The sequence below is a fragment of the Protomyctophum bolini genome (assembly GCF_963924005.1).
Source record: "Protomyctophum bolini genome assembly, chromosome: 11".
Lineage (NCBI taxonomy): Eukaryota > Metazoa > Chordata > Actinopteri > Myctophiformes > Myctophidae > Protomyctophum > Protomyctophum bolini.
This window is the reverse complement of record NC_137872.1, coordinates 1,671,838-1,692,899: the sequence shown is the minus strand read 5'-3', so window position 1 is coordinate 1,692,899 and position 21,062 is coordinate 1,671,838. Positions and strand designations below refer to the sequence as shown.

The 21,062-nt window shown below is 42.3% G+C and overlaps 1 protein-coding gene across 1 annotated transcript in view; it reads left to right on the top strand.

Moving 5' to 3' along the window:
- csf2rb (colony stimulating factor 2 receptor subunit beta) overlaps nucleotides 1–17,044 on the top strand; it is a gene marked incomplete at both ends in the record, with an annotated part of 35,602 nt that extends 18,558 nt beyond the window's left edge. The window contains 15 exons of the mRNA XM_080776442.1: nucleotides 1,011–1,137; nucleotides 2,902–3,095; nucleotides 3,501–3,646; nucleotides 4,650–4,797; nucleotides 6,107–6,239; nucleotides 7,186–7,334; nucleotides 8,767–8,897; nucleotides 9,615–9,739; nucleotides 10,451–10,506; nucleotides 12,599–12,701; nucleotides 12,968–13,034; nucleotides 13,983–14,065; nucleotides 15,004–15,154; nucleotides 16,113–16,225; nucleotides 16,783–17,044. Coding sequence (XP_080632568.1) covers nucleotides 1,011–1,137; nucleotides 2,902–3,095; nucleotides 3,501–3,646; nucleotides 4,650–4,797; nucleotides 6,107–6,239; nucleotides 7,186–7,334; nucleotides 8,767–8,897; nucleotides 9,615–9,739; nucleotides 10,451–10,506; nucleotides 12,599–12,701; nucleotides 12,968–13,034; nucleotides 13,983–14,065; nucleotides 15,004–15,154; nucleotides 16,113–16,225; nucleotides 16,783–17,044 — 1,988 coding nt within the window. The remainder of the gene's footprint in view (nucleotides 1–1,010; nucleotides 1,138–2,901; nucleotides 3,096–3,500; nucleotides 3,647–4,649; nucleotides 4,798–6,106; nucleotides 6,240–7,185; nucleotides 7,335–8,766; nucleotides 8,898–9,614; nucleotides 9,740–10,450; nucleotides 10,507–12,598; nucleotides 12,702–12,967; nucleotides 13,035–13,982; nucleotides 14,066–15,003; nucleotides 15,155–16,112; nucleotides 16,226–16,782) is intronic.
- Nucleotides 17,045–21,062: the final 4,018 nt, after the last annotated feature.

The window sequence follows — 21,062 nt, the reverse complement described above, 5'->3', positions numbered from 1 at the left end:
CGAAACCGAATACCGAATCTTTTTTCCTACCATTGCTGTCATGGCCGTATCTTAAAGCCACCTGATTTATGGCAAAATAAATGGTTTATGGCAAAACTTAACTTAAAGAATAATCACTATTATGGGTCCAGAAAAAATGTATTCAGCTCTTTTGAATGCATTAACCCTCTAACACCCGCATTAATTTCTACTTGCAAAAAATAGATTTCAACCTTACTACTACTTTGTACTACTAGGACTGACACTAAAAAATATGTTAAAAAAAATAAGAAAATAAAGTTTGATGAAAATTTTATAATAATTATATAATAATATAATAAATTAATAATTTACATTTGGGGGATATCTTTCACAATAATGAATAAAACATGTTCTAGACATTCTAATGATCACAAAAAAACATATATTACAATTATCTTACCTACTTTTATTAGGGTAAAGGTCAAAAGTCTTAGGTTAAAAAATGTTCAAAATCGTACAGAGTCCAGACATTTTTTATTTGTGTGAATTTCAGCCTCTGTGGGGGGTGTTTATATGCAAATATCATGACTAATGGCATTGAAATGGCATTGCAATGAACATCACTGATGACGTTTAGGTGAAAAAAGAACAGAAAAAAATAATAATTTAGTAATTAATTAAATTAAATTTGTTGCTAAAAAGCAACTCTGGGTGCTAGAGGGTTAATAATTGCATACACTATTCGGTGATATATTATCTGCCGAAACCGTATAGGCCGAAAATGCATTTTTAGCCATTTTTTGCCGAATATGTTCTGCGGACGAATATTCGGTGCATCACTAATTGATACCTTTACTCACATACAGTACAGTACGTGAGTGGACCAGTGTTTGAATCCCTGGTATAGGACATGAAAGTTCTAGATTGGACAGCTTCATTTTGTACAATGCCTGAGTTGCATTAACAACACTGGGTATGTTATGGTGTACGACTGACTATACATTCTTTTAGCTGACCATTTGCTTTCTGCACCACTTCCCTCCCTGCAGTGTCTCTAGCGCTGACGTCCTTAACGTGCTACAACGACTACCAGTCGTCCATACGATGCCAGTGGAGAGAGGAGGAGCAAGCAGAGGAACCACTGGAGCTGTGGAACTGGGACCACGGAGAGAGAGAGTAAGTAAGAGAGAGAGAGAGAGAGACAAGGAACTAATAAGAATGATGAGAAATCCTGGTCTCTAAACTGCCTCCCCCTGGCCAGCCGGGGCGCCTGATGGAGGGGAAAGGAACTGGTTGGAATAACGTGTTCCTTAAGAATGACTTCTGTCCGTGACAATAACCAATCCTATACAGTTTGAATTCGTTACGCACGCACACATATAGAGCAAAAAATATGATTTTTTTTTTTTTTTACTTTTGACTTCTCCTAATTTGAATCGACTTGTGTTAATGAAATCGATGCATCGATTTTTTTTAAATTAATGCCCTCGGACCTGTCAGTTTCCCCATATTCAATCCCCTTTGGCTATAACTACTGCCTTACAAAGTTTGCACGGTTGGGCCCTATTTGAACAAACTGCCTCAAAAATCATGAACAACACAGTGTCCCACTATAGTTAAACTTTAAACTATACTTAAACAGGCTATAAATAGTATGTATAAAGATCAAATCAAATCAAACTTTATTGTCACATCACATTACAAGTAGCATGGGTGAGATTCTTGTTGGTGCATATTAGGCACTCATTGCAGTTACAGGGGATATACACAACAATTAGAGCTACACAGCTGCAGCCATATTTCGGCGCTGCCCTCAGCTTTTGTTGCATCAGAAAAAAAGAAAAGAGGAAGACAGAAGGATAGGACAGAGTTCGGGGGGGGGGGTATTGACAGAGCCTTGTTCAGAAGCAAGATAGAGAGAAAGAGGGTCTTACTATAATTCTATACCACGAACAATCCTGAAGTATATAAATATAAGCGTGTCAGGGGCATAGAGCACCGAAGTCTGACGTCACTTTCAGTAGAGGGCGTCAGTCCCCATGGTTCATGTATTTTTTTTGTTGCATTGAAATCGCCATAGGAGGATTTTTAGATTGCTTCATATAAGAACTGTTTGAAAAATAAACATGTCACCCCGGCTGCTTCACTCATATGGATATGAAGAATCAACTGACTGAGAGAAAACGCTAATGTTACTGCTGCTGAATTAGTTAGATTTTCGCTAGAAGCAGACTGTATCATATATGAGTGACTGACTGTTGCAAACGATACAGAGACACCTCCCTGACAATAACGCCGAGACAGCTTGTCTATGTTTGGACCACAACGCTTATAGTAGACCATATTAAGATCACCCCATGTTATTCTCTGTAGAGAAATTACTTCTGTGAACCAGGGGAATCGTCGGGATGAGCGAGTTACGTCAGGACTCGGTGCTCTATTGCGAGCTATAATAGTTTATTCTGCATTTAAGCCACGGACCTTTGGCATTTGATGACATTTAGCCTCTCAGACCCAAAAATGTGTCTTGGAATATTTCCTTGTTGTTGAATAAGACTTAGACCTGTCTACTGCCCGTCGGCCAATGGCCTGCTTTAAAACCCTGCCCTTTTGCCTTAAAGTGCTCAGTGAGTCAGTGATATTTGTCTGTTCGTGTATAATGCAAAAAATGCATTTTTTTGCAGGCCTTGATGCCGTCCGTAATGGTCGATTTTCAGCATTCAACCAAGTGTAAAAATGACTCGTGTCTTTTACTTATAGACCTACTGGATCTCTTGTCCACTAGTCCCTTCCTAACATTTTAGTCTAGTTTTAGTCAACGAACATTTTTCGCCATAGTTTAAGTAGCCTACCAATACCATCAAACGTGGTAATGTTTTGGGTCATGCTTCTTGTAGATGGTCTCCGTGTGTTACATGTTTTGGGTCATGCTTCTTGCAGATGGTCTCCGTGTGTTCGGTATAACCTCCCAGGCCAGACCAACGGATCGACGACCAGCTGCGAGTATCGCACCAAGGTGTTTGCCGTCGCAAAGCCGCCGGAGATCTTTGTCTTCAAGAAGACCACAAATCTGACGTCCTCCTCACCATGTTCCTCCTCCACCCCGCCCAAGCCTCTGAAACCGTCTCAATACTGTATGTTTCCAAACCCTATACCACTAATAATTATTATAATGTAATCATATATAAGACATTTAGTCATTATAATCATCATCATTGCGATTAACCCATTTTGTGCGAGAACCCCTTTTGGTGTTTATGTATTGTTATGCTTTAGCTATTGAAAAAATAGCAGATCTACAAGCTCGTAGCGCGCCACTCGGTGGCGCGCTACGAGCTTGTAGATCTGCTATTTTTGAAAAATCGAAGAACGACTGACATAGAAACATAGCTTTGTCCGAAAACTGTCAGGATGTTAGAAGACATTTTTATAGAATCTGATCTCAGGTTCAGAATGGGTTAATTTACACAGTGTGTGTGTGTGTGTGTGTGTGTGTGCCTGTGTGTGTGTGTGTGTGTGTGTGTGTGTGTGTGTTACAGTGAGAGCGCGTCCTCCAGTGAACGTAGCGTACAGACATGAAGGCGAGCTGCTCCAGTGGTCCAGTCCTTACCCCGCCCACTCCTCCCTGACCTCTGACCTGGTCTACCAGCTGAGCTACAGAGCCGAGGGAAATGACACCTGGACCGTAAGTACAGTATAGGCTATACAGCTAAACATTATGGGCTGTATTTGGCGAATTTGCATGTCTTAAGTACCAGGTCTTATAGAGCGGCGCAGTCCCTCCCCCTTTCAGAACAACGAACGGCCCAGGAAATGAAAACCCAATGCATTTGTCCCCATAGGCAGTTTTAATTTATTTAAAGACCTTTTAAGCGTCGTACGAAGCCAACTCTTGTCGTGACAAATCATGACAACACACACAATATTTCGGGCCAAACAAAGAATTAGAAAGTGGAACAAAACGGCAGGTTATACAACACTTTCTTTGTTGTTTTTCTTCTTTGTAATTATTTTTAAATAAATAATCAACAGTGCATGTCCTGTCCTGACCCGACACTGGAATGAATTCAAGGAAAGGTTGGCTTTATACTGTCAGACATGGTCAGCCTCAAGCCCAGTGAAGTGAAAACACAAAACATCTGCAATTTGAGTCATAATATACTGTTTGTATCATGCTGTACAATAATACGGTACACACAACACAACTCCTCACTGAACACATACAAGGATTGTAATCTTTTACATCATATTTATACCTGACTCATAATGGTTATGTTGAGTCACTCAGACTCAGTGATATTTCTCTGTTCGTGTATAAACCCATTCTGAACGGGAACCCATTGTGGTGTTAGCATCATGTTATGCTTTAGCTATTGAAAAATAGCAGATCTACAAGCTCATAGCGCGCCACCGAGTGGCGCGCTACGAGCTTGTAGGTCTGTAGGAACGACTGACATTTTTTAGAATCTGTTCTCAGGTCAGAATGGGTTAATCAGACCAGTGTGTGTGTGTCCAGTGGAAACCTCGTATGAATCTGATCTCAGGTCAGAATGGGTTAAACCCAGTCACCTGCAGACTAATGGTTCATGATCCAAGGACACTGCCAGCAGTGAATCATACAATGTGATTGTTGCATCCCCAATAACAGAAATGTCTCTCTCACTCTCTCTCTTTCTTCTCCTTTTTAGACTAGAAATGATTTAGCGAGCACCGAGCTGAAGCTTGAGTCAGAGAGGCTGCTGCCAGGCTGTCGGTATGAAGCCAGGGTGAGGGCGCGGGGGGCCGTAGGCTGGTGGAGTGAGTGGAGCCGTGTGGGGACATGGGAGACCAAAGAAGGTGAGTGTAATGCAGTGTGGGGACATGAGAGACCGAAGAAGGTGGGTGTAATGCGGTGTGGGGACATGGGAGACCAAAGAAGGTGGGTGTAATGCGGTGTGGGGACATGGGAGACCAAAGAAGGTGGGTGTAATGCAGTGTGGGGACATGGGAGACCAAAGAAGGTGGGTGTAATGCGGTGTGGGGACATGGGAGAACAAAGAAGGTGGGTGTAATGCAGTGTGGGGACATGGGAGACCAAAGAAGGTGGGTGTAATGCGGTGTGGGGACATGGGAGACCAAAGAAGGTGGGTGTAATGCAGTGTGGGGACATGGGAGACCAAAGAAGGTGGGTGTAATGCAGTGTGGGGACATGGGAGACCAAAGAAGGTGGGTGTAATGCAGTGTGGGGACATGGGAGACCGAAGAAGGTGGGTGTAATGCGGTGTGGGGACATGGGAGACCAAAGAAGGTGGGTGTAATGCGGTGTGGGGACATGGGAGACCAAAGAAGGTGGGTGTAATGCGGTGTGGGGACATGGGAGACCAAAGAAGGTGGGTGTAATGCGGTGTGGGGACATGGGAGACCAAAGAAGGTGGGTGTAATGCGGTGTGGGGACATGGGAGACCAAAGAAGGTGGGTGTAATGCAGTGTGGGGACATGGGAGACCAAAGAAGGTGGGTGTAATGCAGTGTGGGGACATGGGAGACCGAAGAAGGTGAGTGTAATGCGGTGTGGGGACATGGGAGACCAAAGAAGGTGAGTGTAACTACCCCATTTTGGGAACCACTGCTTTGGCCTCCCGGCCGAGGCTACTCATTCTCTACAGACACTTTTTGGCATCTACTTCCGCATAATAAAGTATATTATACTTTGTGCTAGAAATCTAGTTCAACCTTCAGCATGTTTATGCAATTTATGCTTGTATTTTTTTTACAAATTTGTATTCTGTAAAAGGCAACGCCAAACAAAGTTTGTGTCAGGTTATACTTGGAAGTTGGAATATTATGCTGCAGGCTTAACTTGCCATTTTAGCTGCTGTTGTTTTTAGCTTATTTTAGCTCCCCCTCTCTCTCTCCCATGTTTCATTATCCTTATCTCTCTCTATGCACACAATTTACTCTCTCTCTCTCTCTCTCTCTCTCTCTCTCCCTCCCTCCTTCCCTTCCCTCCCCCCCTCCCCCCCCTCTCTCTCTCTCTCTCTCTCTCTCTCTCTCTCTCTCTCTCTCTCTCTCTCTCTCTCTCTCCCTCCTTCCCTCCTTCCCTCCCATCTCTCTCCCTCTTCTTCCACTATCTCTCTCTCTCTCCTGTTCTCTCTCTCCACCACTAGCCCCTGGCCAGGCACCTAGCCTGCAGTGTGTGCTGGATGGAGAGAAGGAGGTGACATGTAGCTGGAAGGTGAAAAGAAATCTGGCTGCCTTCATATCCTACCAGCTGGACTGCCAACACCATCAGACGGCACAGTGAGCCATACGCTGTGTTACACTTCTTTGTTATGCTGTGTGTGTGTGTGTGTGTGTGTGTGTGTGTGTGTGTGTGTGCGTGTGCGTGTGTGTGCGTGTGCGTGAGTGTGAAAACTGTGCATGCATGTGTGTGCGTTCGTGAGTGTGAAAACTGTGCGCGCGTGCGTGCATGCGTGTGTGAGTGTGAAAACTGTGCGTGCATGTGTGGTGTGTGCGTACAAATCTGTGTCAGGAATACATAATATGAGAGAGCATTATGAGTCAGGTATAAATATGTAAAAGATACAATCCTTGTATGTGTTCAGTGAGGAGTTGTGTTGTGTAGCGTATTATTGTACAGTATGATACAAACAGTATATTATGACTCAAATTGCAGATGTTTTGTGTTTTCACTTCACTGGGTGGATCCTATAACAGCTTGAGGCTGACCATGTCTGACAGCATAAAGCCAACCTTTCCTTGAATTAATTCCAGTGTCGGGTCAGGACAGGACATGCACTGTTGATTATTTATTTAAAAATGGGTCGTACTGGTCACGAGGTTTACAGCAAATACTCTTTCTAAAATGTAGCCGTATACTCAAACTGTAAAACGAACCTATAACACAACAAGTAATGTCAATAATTCCCATCCTGATGCTGTTAGTTATAATATGGTAGTTGATATAGCCTACAGTATACTGTATGTACAGTATAGTTTCTAGCAACTTTTGCTCATCTTGTTTTCAGTGCACTGTAATGCACCGAAAGCAAGACAAATGCAAAAATCAGACCAGTCTGAAGTGAGTGGTGCAACAGCAGCACCCCCTGTTGGCACTCTAAACATATAGGGACGGACATAGCTGTTCCTTGGAGTGGTTGCACACTCCAAGGAACACTCCAGGATCCATTATAGATTTACTCCATCTGTCCTATAATAATTATATAATATAATATCTTCTCTCCAGGCCTGAGAGCTGCTGTGAGCGGCCTGCAGTCAGTGGAACGGAGACCGAGCTGAGATACACCTGTCACCTGACTGTCCCTGACCCTTCACAGCTACTGCTGGAGCTCAGAGTAACACGCAACGCTAGGAGCTTCAAGTCCACCCAACACAGTAAGTGTGCGTGTGCGTGCGTGTGTGTGTGTGTGTGCGCGTGTGTGAGCGTGTGCATGTGCGTGTGCGTGTGTGTGCGTGGGACAGAGGACAATGGAAAATGCAGAAAGAGACAGAGAAAGAGAGAAAACGTGAAAGTGAAAGAGTTTACAAGATTCTCAATCTTTTTTAATTCCAAGGATTCCCAATTTGATGTGCATTAGATCCCATTTACAAGGTTTATTTTTTAATCTCTGGGATCCCCTTCTACACTGTAAAGTCATCAGTGCGTAAACTGTGAGTGGCGCGCTACGAGCTTGTAGTTCTGCTATTTTTCAATAGCTGCTAAAGCATAACATAATGCTATAACACCAAAAGGGGCTCCCGCACACTTAATTTAACTATAGGTGAGGCAAACCATCCCCTGATTGCTAACTGGTAACTATTATAACTTAACCAAGGCTAACTATTAAAGGCCCATAAGTTATTTTACAACAATTACTGTACATCAGGACATATTGAAGTTAAATATATTCCAGAATGTTCTCCTGCGTGCCCCAATTTGTTCACAAGATAATAAAGTCAAAAGAATGATATTATAAATGCAACATATACCCCTCCTCCTCTACAGTGCTTTGGCCCATTCCAATCAACATGGATTGCCAGCACTGCAGACTGCAGAGGAGAGACGGGTGTCCCCACAAATAAGTCAGAGTGGCTGTTGCCAGGCTGTCGGTATGAAGCCAGTGTCAAAAAATAAAAACAGCTTTAAAACAGCTTTCAGTCTCCTGCTGAACATGTTCAGATACTGCTATAGGGCACGGGTTGCCCCGTGACACCCATTAAACCAGCCAGCTCCGTAGCATAGCTGGCTGGCGAGTGACTTGAGTCACTAGTTGACTTTCAGTCTACACCTCCTGGGTTTGAATCTTAGTTATTTATTAATGCCACTATGTTTGTGCCAACCGCAAAACAAACGTATTCTTTGCCAATAAAGTGAAGTTTTAGACCCCGATGGAGTGGGTTATTATGGTTAGGCTTAGGGTTATATAAGTGTTAGGTTTCTGGGTTTATTTATCACACCGTATTTCTATCAGAAATGCATTCATCAGATGGCAAGTCCTGCTATTTCTGTCAGAAAGACATCCGTAGCTTCTGCGTTCACTCAAAGTGAGGGAAGCCTCGCCCCTACATGTATGTGAGAAGCCGTTGAGGGCTGATTTCCCCTCACTGCCCCTACATGTATGTCAGAAGCCGTCCTCCTAGTGTTTACATTGCTGTACTGCAGTTGCTTCTATTGTAGTGAAATCCTGCTGGTATTTAGTAATTAAAGAACAATATTACAACAATAACACTATTACGGTAGTGTTTTGAAAGTCCTTAATTGGTGCATGACACTGAAATCAATCAATCAATGAACCATCGTCATTACCATCAATCTATCTGTGTGCAGTTCGCCCCATACCTCCCACCAATGTGAGCGTGACACAAGACGCGGCAGGGAACTGGCAGGTGGAATGGATTGACGACGACAACTCAGACAAGGTCTCGATGCACTACGACATCTGCTACTGGAACACACTGGTGAGGTTCACACCATGTTTTATCTGCTACTGGAACACACTGGTGAGGTTCACACCATGTTTTATCTGCTACTGGAACACACTGGTGAGGTTCACACCATGTTTTATCTGCTACTGGAACACACTGGTGAGGTTCACCACAAAAACACCATGTTTTATAATTTACATATTTATATTTTAGGGCTGTCATAGTTAACGCACTATTAACTAGCTAACTCACAATCCTTTTAACGGCACTATTTTTTGACGTGCGATTTAACGCACTGAAGTTTGACAGAATGGTTGAGAGACGCATGGCAATTTTACACTGAAGAGTTGAATAATTGTTAAACAGCTGCATTACTTAAGTTAATTTAAGTCTGCACAATTAGAAAACTTAGAAAACATGTTATTTTGATCAACATGGCCTGTTATCTCTAGTAACGGTACCATTGGCCAACATCAATACAGTTCTTTAGTTTGGGTCTGAGAGGCTAAATGTCATCAGACGGTGGTTCCGTGGCTCAAATGCAGAATGAATAAATAATGGACCTTGATATGAACAATCTTGAAAACCACTGATTTAAGGTAGATTTAGAACGGATAAAAAATATGCGATTAATCACAATTAACTATGGACAATCATGAGATTAATCAGATTAAATATTTTAATCGATTGACAGCCCTATTTTATTTATATTATTACATTTGTTTATATGTTGTTTTATAAAACAACCAGAATGAGACAGACAAGCATCTCTTTGAGGACCGGAGTTCCCGGTTCCTGAACATCCTCAGCCGGGCCCTGGTTCCCTCCCAGCGGTACCGGGTCACGGCCAGGACTCGGGTAGCTCCACGTCAGACGTAATTATCAACTTTTGTATATTACTTATTTATTACTTATTATTTGTGACATACTTTTGTCAAGTGTACTGTATAGAAGTGAAGTCATCCAAACAATTAATTTGCGAAAATACCATTCAATGTTTGAATGAATTCATACTGTAGTATTATTACTTATTGTTGTCATTATGTAAATAATCTAAATAGTTTGAATTTGTAACACAATTTAACTTGTTTTTTTGTAGACATAGAATAGTATTCTACAGTATATAGTAGGCAATTATAGAATAGTTTAAATCAGGGGTGGGCAACTTTGACGATGGAGAGGATCAATATATTTCCACACTCACTCGAGAGTGCCACAGTGCATATTACTGTCGTAGCAAAAATGTTGCTATATTTGAATTGAAAACCTGATTTTTTTTGCTATTTTTTAGTTGGAATCCTGAAAAGTTACCTTTTTTATTGAATTTCAAATACATTTAGGCCTAGTTATAGTTATGTTAACTTTATGAACCGTTAACATAACTACGTTGGACACAAAAAGACTACATTTTAATACTAGTCATGAAGTAATTAAACTGGGTTTGGAATTTTAACAGCTGAAATCAATACTACATCAGTATTCTGATATTAACATGCGGGCCGCATTAAGTGAACGTGGGGGCCGCATGTGGCCCCCGGGCCGCCAGTTGACCACCCCTGGTTTAAATGTTACTATTCTGTTTCCAGCTATAGAGGAATCCCTTCAAACTGGGCGGAGCCTGTGGAGTGGACCTCCAATGAAGGTAGAGCACACACTCACAAGTTGGACGTCTCTTCAGTTTAGTTTATTTGCACATTATGTAAATAACAACAACAATATGTAACAGAAATACAGAAAGCAAATATTTCAATAGGAAACAAGATTAGTTACATACATGATGTGCCAAAAAAACCCCAAAGGGGCTTATCGAGTGGCCTTCCTATATAGAAGCTACCAGTTGATCTTAAATAACAGAAATTAAGATATGAATAATATTGGTAAACCTAAGGATTATAAATAAAAATAATAATGAAAAAAATAAAAAATATTCTACTAATAAATATCAAATAATAACATGACTAGGGCGTGTTGCCCAAGCTTGTTAATACAAATTGCAGTAATTGTTTGTTAAAAGAGCAGAGACTATAGTACAGATTCCGATATGAGACGGTAAGTTATTTGCAGCAGCAGTCGCAGTACACACACACACACACACACACACACACACACACACACACACACACACACACACACACACACACACACACACACACACACACACACACACACACACACACACACACACACACACACACACACACACACACACACACACACACACACACACACACACACACACACACACACACACACACACACACACACAGGCTATAGAGCGTCACAGTCCCACCCCCTTTCATGACGACGCCAGGCCCAGGAAATAGTTCCCAATGCATTTTTCCCATAAGCCAAATTCCAATACCCAAAATTTCAGCCACTCGCTCACTCCCACTCGGTCACTACAGCATGGCAAAGTATGGTGAAATTGGTGACCTGCTGAAATATGTTACCATTCTGTGGACTTCACACAACCTACATGGAGGTCTTTAAATATGTGGCCAGAATACCGCTATAGGTTGAACTCTGCTAATGAACAAACTGCAACGATTTTCATTCGGACACTGACTGTGATGTCTGCAAGATTTTCACATTATTTCAGCAGGTCACCAATTTCACCGTAACACCACCATGCTGGAGTGAGCGAGTGTGAGTGAGCAAGTGGACGAGATTTGGGGTATTGGAATTTGGCTTAGACATTTCAAAACTTATTTATTTAAAGACCTTATAAGCCGCAAGACCTTATATAAGACCTTACAAAGCCAGCTCTTGTCGTGACAAATCATGACAACAGACACAATATTTTGGACCAAAGAAATAATTACAAAGCAAAAAAAAAACAGCAAAAAAAAAAGTGTTGTATAACCTGCCGTTCTCTTCTTCTTTCTAATTATTTGTTCAGCCCGATTTTTTTTTGTTTGTTGTCATGATTTGTCACGACAAGAGTTGGCTTTGTTCAAGGCTTAAAAGGTCTTTAAATAAATACTTTTTCATTTCCTGGGCCCTGGTAGGGGGCGGGACTGTGACGCTCTATATACAGACATACTGTAGTACTCACACACAGACATACTGTATATACACTATAGTATACTCACACATATACACATATGTGACCAAATTTGACTGAGGGACTGCCATTGGATTTCTTTGCATTTTTGTTTTTTTTCATGTCATATGAAAGCAGGGAATCATAGCTTCAAATTGACATATTGGTTGTTCAGTTTGACCCACCAGTTTTGGAAATATGGCTTATAGAGTATAATGTCTTGCAGAGAAACAGCGAGTTGAGAAAACAGGCTTGAAAAGGTTCACTTCTGTGGACTCTAACATTACACCTATAGCTACATGTTTAAGCATGTATTTCATATTTACATGTCGATTTCAGCTCTGACATTTGTTTCAGACATGCTCTAGTATGTGAAGAGTCTGCCTGTGCTATTAACTCATTTATGGGGAAAAAAAATAAAGGTTTTCTCCTCTGGTGAAAAGCTGGATTTTTGCCACTGATCAGGTGGATTTTGCACGATGGCAGTCCTGGTCACAAGATGTTTATCTTCTCTTTTTCATGGTTTTTTCTCTCTTCTTCTCAGTCTCTTTCCCTCCCTCTTTCTTGTTCACATGGTCCTCGTTGTGTTCATGGTCCAGTGTTGTTTTTCCGACATTGTCACTGCTGCCAATAATCCTCTTTTCTTTCTTCATCATGGTCATCATCATCATTATCCTGTGTTCCCCGACAGCCTCCTCTTCGTCCTGGATGATGTCTCTAGTCTACGTGGTCGTCAGTGTGATCGTGGCCACAGTCTTCTTCACTCTCTACCACATCGTTTACAACTGCAGAAGGTCCGTTTTATTTATCACTTTTATCCCTCACATCGTTCAGAGACCTTCATTTTATTTGTTTGATTAGCATACGTGTGGGTGTGTGGGGTTGTGCGCGCGTGCGTGTGTGCGCGCGCATGTAGGTGGTGTGTGTGTGAGTGAGATGGCCATGCTGCATGCTGCTCAGATGGTCATAATTCCGTTGTGTGTACAATAAGAATATGAACTGGTGCTTATCCTGACTCTGAGGCTCTCCATCCTTCTGTGTGTTCCTTTTCATACAACAGGAGTGTGATGTTGTGGGTGAAGTCTGTTCCCTCCCCAGACAAGAGCACAGCCATTTCTGACATCATGGTGAGAGAGAGTCCATATTGTTTCAAGTTTAATGGTATTCTGCCCCAATTTACAGTTGTTATAAACAAACAGACTGCAGTCAGTGAGTGAATCGATGAACCAGCCAGAGAGAGGGCAGTCATTCAAGCATCCATCATAGGTGTTGTTTTTAATTAGAATTATACAGACATACTGGCATGACATGACAGATTACACTGACCATAACGGTAACAAGAAGACTCGCCCCGTTTCTGTTTTCCTCCCAGAAGTTTCCCCAGTGAGGGGTGGGAGAGGCTGGACAGCAGACGGCTGGACTTTGAATTTCTCTAACTATAAACTTTCATGACAGCAGAACAGCCTTAAGTAGGCTACAAATATAATTTATGAAAAGCTACTATAGTGAAGTCTGTCTCACAGAAGTTGTTGTAGGATATGTGGGGATTATCTGACGAGGTACCATTTGAGTGGGCAAAACCTTACATATACTAAATAATACTAAATTGGTCAATATAAGTAATATAATATAGCCTTTCCACAGGAGTATCTTTTTATATTTTTCCAAAAAGAATACAAACAGCCAATAGCATATTACAAAGTTATCCCCCTCACTGTTGCGACGCGTTGTGAGCTTGTAGATCGGCTATTTTTTTAAAGTGTAAAAACACTCATTACGACGGCATCAAGGCCCACCAAAACACATTTTAGTCGACTAAATCACCTGTAGAGTCGACTAAAATCTTATGACACTAAGACATTTCCAGGTGACTAAAATGTGACTAAAACTAAATGAAGTTTCAGTCCAAATTAAGACTATGACTAAACTAAAATCGAAATTTGCTGCCAAAAACAACACTGACTGACACAGATACTGATATGATACTGACCATGATATGTACTGACATCATACTTGGTACTGTATATATTACAGTATGTGAATCCTATGTGTTGTATTATTATTATTTGTCACAGAAGCTGACCGATAGCTGCGCCCTGCAGCGTGAGAACGCGTACTACATCTGTGAAGTCCAGAACCTGGAGAGATCATCTGACAGGTACGACATTTTCCTTGACTGTCTAAAAGCATTAATGGTTCAACATTTGGAAAGGTTTTCAAATTGGCCATGTGGCATCCCATAACTCTTTGATGTGACCACCAAGATACCCATGTACCTGTCTAAATACTTCCTTAACCCATTCTGACCTGAGATCAGATTCATACGAGGTTTCCACTGGACACACACTGGTCTGATTAACCCATTCTGACCTGAGATCAGATTCTAAAAATGTCAGTCGCTCTTCGATTTTTCAAAAATAGCAGACCTACAAGCTCGTAGCGCGCCACTCGGTGGCGCGCTATGAGCTTGTAGATCTGCTATTTTTCAATAGCTAAAGCACGACATGATGCTAACACCAAAATGGGTTCCCGTTCAGAATGGGTTAATGTAAACGAAGTCCACACCCACAACACCAGAGGGAGTGCAACGAACCATGTACAACCCATATTCGGCACAAACAATTAAGGGACTAAATTATTTTCGCTCCTATGTCAACAAAATGTGGAACGCCCTACCAACAGTCATTAAGACATGTGAATCCCTTGACTCCTTCAAAACCGCTCTCAAAGGGCACCTATACGGACGGCTGCAATTCCAAACTGGCCCCCGTAAAATCCCCCCCCCCCCCCTTTCCCTTTCTTCTCCCTTTATGATGAATTCCTGTTCTGTTCTTTAACTATATAGAAGTGTCTATTTGTACGTCTCTAAATGTTCTGATGAATTGAACAATGTGGACCCTCTTGTAAACAAGTGTAATGCTTAATTGGGTCGTCCACTCACAGTTAACAGTCTCTGTATTGAGTTTGTGCTTGAAATGTACTGTAATTCTGCAAACTGTTAATAATACATATTTCAATCAATCAATCAAAACTGTGCTGCTCCACTAATGGACGGACCTTAAAAAATAAATAAATCTACTGCTCATTTCGTCGCAGTTGTTCTGCTCCACTGTTGACCTTGACCTTGAGGTCAAGGTCGGGGGAGGACGGAGGCTATGACGGCGACGTCTCACCCGCTGATGAGTTGACCCCGACAGAGACAGACAACTCAGCCCTGAGTTTCTCCGGACCTTACATCCTCTGTCCAGTGAGTTCCACCCAGGGGGGCAGTCAGACAGATATTTTGTGAAGCCACTAAGGAAATCGGGATTTCCCGAAAGTTCATATAATGGCCTGTTGTGGCGCCGTCATTGGGCCCAAAAAAACCCATAGCCCCATAGAGGCCCATGTATTTGGGCCCAACTTCACCTAGACTGTATTACCTTAATAAACATGGTCATGAATACTTTCTGCTTCCAGTCACTAGTTTAAAGTCTCATTTCTCATGTCATAATATTCTTTTTGGAAAATGATGGTCCCATTTATTAAAAGAATGACCATAAAGTCGCGTATGTTCTGAGGGGCGTGGCTACCGTTACAGTCTATGATCGGGATCCCCCCACCCACTCGAGTCAAAATAAAAACCAACGAAGAAGAAGGGGGGGGAAGTCCCGCCTCGTTGTCTGGGCCAGCCAATGGGCCAGCTGGGCCCAAACGGATCTAGAAAGATGGCGATGTACAATTCAAGGACTGACAGGCTTCATTTTACGTTCATGTTATACCCGCGGAACGCTTTGTCCATATTTTTTACAGTCTATGGTTCCACCACAGCCCCATTCATTTGCCATTTCATTGCTCCAAATGCAACGCTATAGAGGCCCGCCCCCTTTCAGAACGACGAGTGGCCCAGGAAATTATTCTCCATTCATCTTTCTCCATAAGCTTTTCAAAAAGTATTTATATAAAGACGGTTACGCCGCGAACAAAGCCAACTCGGATCGTGACCAAATCATGACAACAAACACAATATTTTGTGCCGATCAAATAATTTGAAAGAAGAAAATAAAGGCAGGATAAAACAGTTTTTTTTTTTTTTTTCTTACTAATTATTTGATCGGCCCCAAAACATTGTAATTGTTGTCATGATTTGTCACGATCCGAGTTGGCTTTGTCCACGGTGTAACCGTCTTTATATAAATGACAAACTGAATGTTTCCATTTCACAGCCACAGGGGGGCAGTGGAGAGCAGAGCCACACGTGCGTGGACCTCCTTGGTGGTGAAGACGGTGTCTTTGATTGCTCCGACTACGTGCGTCTCCCCAACCAAAAGAACTCCAGGTCAGTGGTGTGGATAGCAGTGTTGTTTTCGTCGACTAAAACCAAGTCGAAAAATGTTCGTCGACTACCTTTTTTCACCGACTAAAACTAAATAAAAACCAAATAAAAACTAATCTATGATGACTAAAACTAAGACTAAATATACTGACAATTTCGTCAACAAATAAAAACTATAGACAAAAATGTTAGGAAGGGACTAGTGGACAAGAGATCCAGTTTTATGCTGGGTTACATGCTGAAAATAGCAGATATACAATCTCACAACGCGCCGCAGCGCGTTGTGAGATTGTATATCTGCTATTTTCAGCATGTAACCAAAGTGTAAATCAAGGCCCGTCAAAACACATTTTTAAATCGTATGACATTTAGTCGACTAAAACTAGACTAAACACTAGAACATTCCAGGTGACTAAAATGTGACTAAAACTAAGTGAAAACTATTCAAGAGACTATGACTAAAACTAAAATAGAAATTTGCTTCCAAAAACAACACTGCTACCAAACAGTTTTAAGTCAAACAAATGAGTAGGCTACTTTTTTCCCCACCACCGCTCCAGGTCCACAGAGGACCTGATGCTTCACCATGACGACGACCACCGCGGACGCACCGCAGACTGCCACGCAGACACTGACCGTGACGACCACCGCGGGCGCGCCGCAGACTGCCACGCAGACACCGACCGTGACAGCCCAGAGCCCCACGCCGCACAGGGTCAGGCCGCGCCCAGAGAGATCGCCAACAACCAGTTCGACTATATCCACGAAAACTCCATTCCCCCCAGGGGAGATCCTCCTACTCCTCCTCTTCCTCCCCCCTGATACGGCTGGGTACGGCGCTATAACCCTTAGAGTATATATGAATAGAGAAGGCACCCGGAGGAAACCCGGAGGCGAAATGGACATAGTGGCCGAATTTGTCATTGCAGCTCGAGCCAGCGCTGCTCCGTTGACTATCATTGCGCACGTTCATGTGTTTGAGGCCATGACACGTGAACCAATGTTTCATACGTGAACGCAGCACAAACGGCACAATGATAGTCAACGACCAGCGCGCTCATGTGTTTGAGGCAAATCCATCCCAGAATGCACTCTGTTCCTACCAGGAAGGAGGGGTGAAATCACCTCATGCGCTTTTGAGCAACTTAATGCAAGTGGATGGGAGGAGAACTGGGGTGTCTTCTCTATTCATATATACTCTATCGGCTATCCCCCCCAACCAAATAAGCTCCTTCCCCATCACGTCTTAGGTTTTAATGTAATGTCCCGTTTCTGGTCTGGAGTTGTTCTCTCTTTAGGATCATTGTACAGTCATATAGCAGGGATAAAAAATAGTCTTAACTAACCTCATGCCATTCCACCTAATTCACCTATAGACATAGTTATAGCGTCAGCTCCTCTTAAGGCTCATACATAGTCTGGATTTACGGTGGTGAGGTGACCACCGAACTACAACATGACGTCACTGAGGTGACCACCCAACTACAACATGACGTCACTGAGGTGACCACCCAACTACAACATGACGTCACTGAGCCGCGGTGAAGAGCAAACCACCACCGCCACCGCTCCAGCCCTTCTCTGTTTTTACTCACCACCGCTCAACGTTATTTCGCGGTGGTCAGCGGTGGTCAGCTCACCACCGGAAATCCAGACTATGATTAGGCCTTTAGTCTTAAGGGAAAGATATCGTCACTCTACTATACCTCATTATTTGACCTTCATTTACCCTCAACCACTGCCTATAAAAAAATCTTTGGGCCCATGCAGGACCTGGAGGAAGAAATATCTGATGAAACCTGGGAGGCCATTATGGGTCGTGTTCGTTCTTCATCAATATGTGCTAAAGTAAACATGGGGTGTTGCAATGTCAACGTCTCCACCGGGTGTATAACCACACTGGACCAAGGTTTGGTTATAGCCAGGATTTATGATAGTGTCGATTTTGTACAAAAACATGATATTTTCAAGATACAGGGAGGAAGAAAATGATTAATTCACGAGAACTCAAAATATATTATATTTATGTATAATGTTATACAGTTATATTGGTATTTAATTGTCTATATAATTAAAATAGATATATTTTTGATATGTATAATATGGATGTATGTGTGTAAGTATTATGGGATAGTAGTCACAGATAGTAGTAGATATTAGGGTGGACTGTACATATGTATATATGTTTATATGTATACTCGTACTACTTTTGAAGAGCAGCTTAACTGACAGAATCCAGAGTAATTTCAGATATAGAGGGGTGGGAGTTTTTAACTTCTTCTCACTCCTTTTCGGATATGCTTAGATTTCTTTCTTTATTTTTTTTATTTTTCCTTTTATTTCTTCTTGCTATTTACTAACTATTTATTTTAATTGTTTTTCCTTGTGAAGAGAAATGCAAGGAATCGTTTCTGTTTTATTGGCATATTCGAAAATAAACATGACAAACAAACAATCAAATCAGCAGATCATTTAAGTTGTGTCATCTTATTATGATCCTAGCATTAATGTTACATGATCGATTTTAAATCTCTGCCCACCACAGCAAAATAAAGTATAGGGTATTTAACAGCCTATGAAAAGCATTCTATTTATTTGTATTTATACCGTTTTTGAAGAAAAAAATATATATCAATTTTACCACAAGCTATATTTAACTTATATGGATGGGTTGAGTTACGCTTATCCCATTCTGAACAGTTGAGGGCAGCAGTGAGCTGTATGTTCATGATAATCATTCCATTTACTGCAGTTTGGTTCTTCAAATTCTGTGTGTGTATGTGTGTGTGTGTGTGTGTGTGTGTGTGTGTGTGTGTGTGTGTGAGAGAGAGTGCGAGTGCGAGTGCGAGTGTGAGTGTGAGTGTCTGTGAGTGTGTGTGTGTGTGTGTGTGTGTGTGTGTGTGTGTGAGTCTGTGTGTGTGTGTGTGTGTGTGTGTGTGTGTGTGTGTGTGTGTGTGTATGTAAAATGCATTACAATGTTATTTTCTGTCTTTGCTACATGTATATGCTCTCTCTCTCGGTCTCTATCATTCATAACCGTTCTCTGTAAGTGTGTGTTTGGGACACCGAAGGGTGAGAAACAGGTGTTCTGAATGCAGAGTGTATAGACACACGCACGCACGCGGTGACACACACATACATGCATGAGACATGACGAGCAACATACTGTATGCAGTGTATGTACGCATTTCTTTCTTGTCTCTGCACAAGAGGAGGAAAACACAATACAGGAATTCCAGGCACGCCAATACGAGCTTCCTGTGTTTCTCGGGCCATCGCGTATAGCTTAGGTACAACTTCCTGCCTGTCTGATGACGTTCAGAGCAGCTGTGTGGATCACACGCTGACCGAGTCACCGTGCCCTCAGACTCAACCGCTTCTGATCTGGCCTTGACTGGCCAGGATATGAGCATGGTTTGGTGGTACTACTGTAGCCTACTTAAGTACAATGTTGAGGTATTTCTACTTTCCTTGAGTATTTCCATTTTCCAATGCTTTTACTTATACTTCACTGCATCTCAGAGCCAAAACGTTTACTTTTAGTTTACTCCACTACAATTCTTTGAAAACTATAGTTTACCGTCACATTCCGTGATTTTAAAATTAAATTAAATTTGTCAATTGTTTCATTGAATGAAACACACGCACGCACTCACACATACACGCACGCGTGCATTAACATCCACACCAACACCACAACGTCCTAATAGCCATGTAGGGTAATACGGTACGGAGCTGCACTAATTATTAATATCTGTTAATTTATGTCACTAATAGAAGAGTGACAAAAATTCAACGTTTTGCCAACTGGAAAGAACTACAAAAGGGGGGGGGGGGGGGTTAAATCAAAACAGAAACTACAACATGTGGCCAACCTGGAGGGAAGGAAAACAACAAGATAGGGAAAACATTTGGCCAACCTGGCGGGAAGGAAAAACACAAGATATTCAACAGTTGGTGCTTTGAAGAGACGTGAAGAGACGTGACCTCGACGACCAGCTGAAACCTGGAAGAGAAAACTAGTCTGAAAACCGAGGTACGGGAGGCCGGGGTAATAGCCGAGCACACTGGGCAGGGGGGTCGCACGAGGGACCGGCGCTGGGTACGACCCGGTTCCTTCATGCACGACCCGCCTGCCCATTATGCCCCGGTTATTGATCCCAGAACCAACCCACACCCCGGGGAGAAATACACTATAGCCGATCCAGCGTCGTCCAGCTCGTAGATTTAACGTTGTCAACGTCGGGCCGCCAAATTACAACATGCTCGTAGATTACGTGTCGCGTCGGGCCAATTAAAAACAGATTCAACACACACACACACACACACACCCCAGACACACACACACACACACACACACACACACAACCCCCCTCCACACACACACCCTTAGGCCCATCAGAAGTATTTGTGATAATCGCAATACTTTTGGGATAATAGTCATAATGGTCATACTCGTTCCCATGTTGGAACGTATAGTGGAAGTAGCAGATCTAGGAGCTCAAAACCGTTTTGATCTCGTACGTAGATCTTGATACTTTCACTGTTCATGTATTTTTATTGTAATTTATTTAAATAATGTATTAATACTTGTGACGGGCCTAATTAATGTACCTCAACATTTGGGGGATTCCAGACAACATTGCGTGCCCACTATCGTTGCCCGGTCGGGGAGACCTCATCTCGGGAGTCTCGACCCTATAATCCCCGGCGTTCGGAGGTCACTGTCCTGGCGGGGAGACCATCGACGTTCCCAAGGAGAATTCCAGACATCAAGGGCAGCAGGCATCATTTTCCTTTAAAACTAAAAAAACAAAAAAAAGTGTAAAAACAAGTAAGT